General features: G+C 18.6%; 1 protein-coding gene across 1 annotated transcript; it reads left to right on the top strand.

Moving 5' to 3' along the window:
- Nucleotides 1-330: 330 nt before the first annotated feature.
- PGO_002715 (variable surface protein) lies at nucleotides 331-1,456 on the top strand (the record flags this gene model as incomplete). Its single annotated transcript, XM_028691175.1, has 3 exons — nucleotides 331-345; nucleotides 478-1,140; nucleotides 1,301-1,456. The coding sequence occupies 3 exons, from the start codon at nucleotides 331-333 to the stop codon at nucleotides 1,454-1,456; spliced, it is 834 nt and encodes a 277-aa protein (XP_028546976.1).
- Between the last annotated feature and the right edge of the window lie 2,029 nt (nucleotides 1,457-3,485).

Genomic DNA, 3,485 nt, shown 5'->3' with positions numbered 1-3,485 from the left:
ATATAATTTTAATATTTTGGACACTCAAAACAATCAACCTATATTTATTTAATTTGTTCTAATTCTAGGAAATAATATTTATTTTTTTCTCTTAAAATAAAGAAAAAGTATAATATATATGTTAAAATGATTGCTATTTATTTACTTATGTGTAAAATTTAATAATCAAGATGATCATTCAATTTATATATCAATTCTATATTTAAAAATGGTGATAAAATTTGTTTACTTCAAAATATAAACTTTAAAATTATAAAACACTACATATATATCTATACATCTACATTTTTCTACCGATGAATTGTGTAGACAAATGTAATCTTATAAGAAATGGATAAAGATATTGTACATCGTAAATATTATAATATAAATAACTGCATTATAACATTTTTATATAATATCTTTATATAAAATTAATAAAATTAATTTTAGTAATTTATAATTTTTATTATAAAATAATTTTTTATTTATTCATAGTATAAATTAGCAAAGGATTTTCCTGATCTGAAAAAAATTATGGAAAATGCAAATTCCAGTAGTAATGACAGGATGACTGCTAATTGTAATTCATTTGATGAAGGTAAATTTCCATCTTTTAATTCCTCTGTTGAAAACATTTGTAAAAAAGTGGAAGATTATATATCTACTATAAATGTTAGCTACTATTATTCGTTTAAAGAATCCAGGTGTATATATTTGTATTATTGGCTATATTATTATAATGATAATAATAAGAAACCTGTAAATGAAGTTAAAAATCTTTATCATAAATTGATCAGTGATCTTGATTTAACCAATTGTTACATAGACGAAAAAATTGATTATAGTACTATTGCAGATGATGAAATGTCAAAGCTTAAAGATTTACAAAAAATGTATACTAATGTTAAGAATACAACTGAAACTGCTTGTACGAATTGTAAATGCTTAAACGAATGTTCACAAATATATGGAACACATCTGCAAACTTGTAATTATAATAATAACACATATTTTTGTAAAGAATTATTAAATATAAAAGAAATATACGATAAACAAATGATTAACAATGAATGTGAAGCTCATATCCCCAAAACTTTACCTTCCTTTCAAAGATATAACATAACAACCCTTACATTAATTCCAATTTTTACAACTTTAGTAATATCTTCATTTTTATTTTTCTTGTATAAGGTTAATAATTATGTTATATGTGTATGCTTATAAAGCAAAAGTATATTTTTAAGTTATTTAAAATAAATAAATTTTTAGAAAACTATATCGAATTTTGTATATTAATTTTTTTTTATTTATGAGTTAGTTCACGCCATATGGTTTAAGCTTTCGATGTGCAGCTCTTAAGAAAAGAAAACAATATAATAATATAAATAATGAAAAGAACATACTGGAATTATCTGAAGCATCCAGTTGTGTTTTAAGAAACAATAGATATAATATATTATATAATTCTAAATAAATTTATTGTTAATAATACAAAATGAAAAATGTATTATATTTAAAACATACAAAAAATTACCGTTGCTAATATATACACTGATATATTTGATAAATGTTTTATGAAAGAGATATAATTATCATTATATAACAAAGAACAAATGAACATTTTTCGTGTAATCATGATAAAAGCATACAAATAGAATAATATCTAATTTTTGAAGTTTTATTCATTATCCATATATGTGTAGACAAAAAATACAAAAGGGTCATTTCCCGTTTTTCTTGCTATTATATATTTTTATTTAAATAAATATGGCATTTCTACATTAATAAGTAAATAACATATATAAAATAATAATATAGAATATTAGCAAATAAGTTAATCCATATGAAAATTATATATATCTCTAATAAATAAACATAGTTCAAATAAATTGTTATAAAAAAGTATTATATTTTTATGACATACAACAATTAATATGGAATATCTAGTTATTATATACTAATATTAGTCATGCACATATGTATAAATATACTTAATCTATATGAAATTCATATAGAATGTTCTATATAGACGTATGTTTTTTTATGCCACACTTATGTTACTTATAATTTCATATAACTTTTATTATTTTTTGTTTATTAGAATTAATACTTATCAATCGTTTGATAATAAGTTTTCTAATGTTTTTATTTATTTTTTAGTGTACAATTTTGTATTCCTTTTTTTAGGATTTATGAAATTAGAATTTTTTTATATAATATGAAAAAAATTAACTGTTTACAGACTTTTTTGATAAAAAATAAAACAATTTATATATAACCTCATATTAGGGATTATTAAGATAAGAATTATTACATTATTTATGTCATATATATTATCACATAAGACATGCGCGAATAAATGTTTACATTATATTATAAGAATATATTAATGCAGTGTGTATAATTATAGTATATATAGGACAAATATATATAGTTCTATATTTTACATAAAAAATATAGCATTCATTTTATGTGCACCAAAGTGATCTTACATATGTATATATACGAAAATTAAAGATAGAATATATAGGTAATATTTTATAATCTAATTATATAAGCAATATATAAGGCACTAAAAAATTATTTAGGAATTAAGAAGTATATGAAAATTCATATTTGTAGAAGAAAAATAAATAAAAAGTCAAAATAAACTACTTAATTATGCATTATAGTTATAATTCTTATTTTATGAAAAATATATACACATTTAGAATTAATATGTATATTTGAGTGACAAGACAATTACTCATTGAAGATAGATGGAACAATTTTTATTATATATATGTTCATATATATTACTTAAATAAAAAAATATATAAATAAATTTTTTTTAACGTGATATTAGTATGAATTATTTGTGTTCATGTTTTTATTTCTATAAAATCATATATACATATAATAAAACTATGAGTTTGTATCAATAAAATAATATATAGCTGATTAAAATGAATTTAGAGATACATTTCTTTAAAGAACATATTACTCCTTGTTTTATATATATATTGACATATATATCTAATCCTTCATATTTTTTCGCTTTTAATAGAATTAAAATGGTATTTTATCAATATTATCCATCAGAGTATGTGTTTGTGAAATAAAATATATTTATGATAATTGTTTCATCGTAAAAACAAAGAACAATATATGTTTTAAAAAATTTATCCATATTTGTTAATAAAAAAATATGAACAATATTTTTTAAATAATAATAATATCCTATTTTCTTGTATTATTAAATAATGTAAATGTAGCAGAGATTAAAGTTACACATAATGAATATATCTCATAGGTAAATTATAATAAAAAATTATAATTTATATATTTTATTTTTTAAAAAATATTATATCTTTAAAAGATATTTTAATCCTGTACTAAATCTCATAACACTATTAAATAATTTATTAGATTAATTTTTAAAGTTCAAATTTAAATTATGCGATTATTGTAAAAATTAAAATTTTTATTAGTTGAAAATTACATAATATATATAATAAAATAAA

This window comes from Plasmodium gonderi, assembly GCF_002157705.1.
Source record: "Plasmodium gonderi DNA, contig: Pgo-contig_311, whole genome shotgun sequence".
NCBI lineage: Eukaryota > Apicomplexa > Aconoidasida > Haemosporida > Plasmodiidae > Plasmodium > Plasmodium gonderi.
This window is presented reverse-complemented; position numbering and strand designations above follow the sequence as displayed.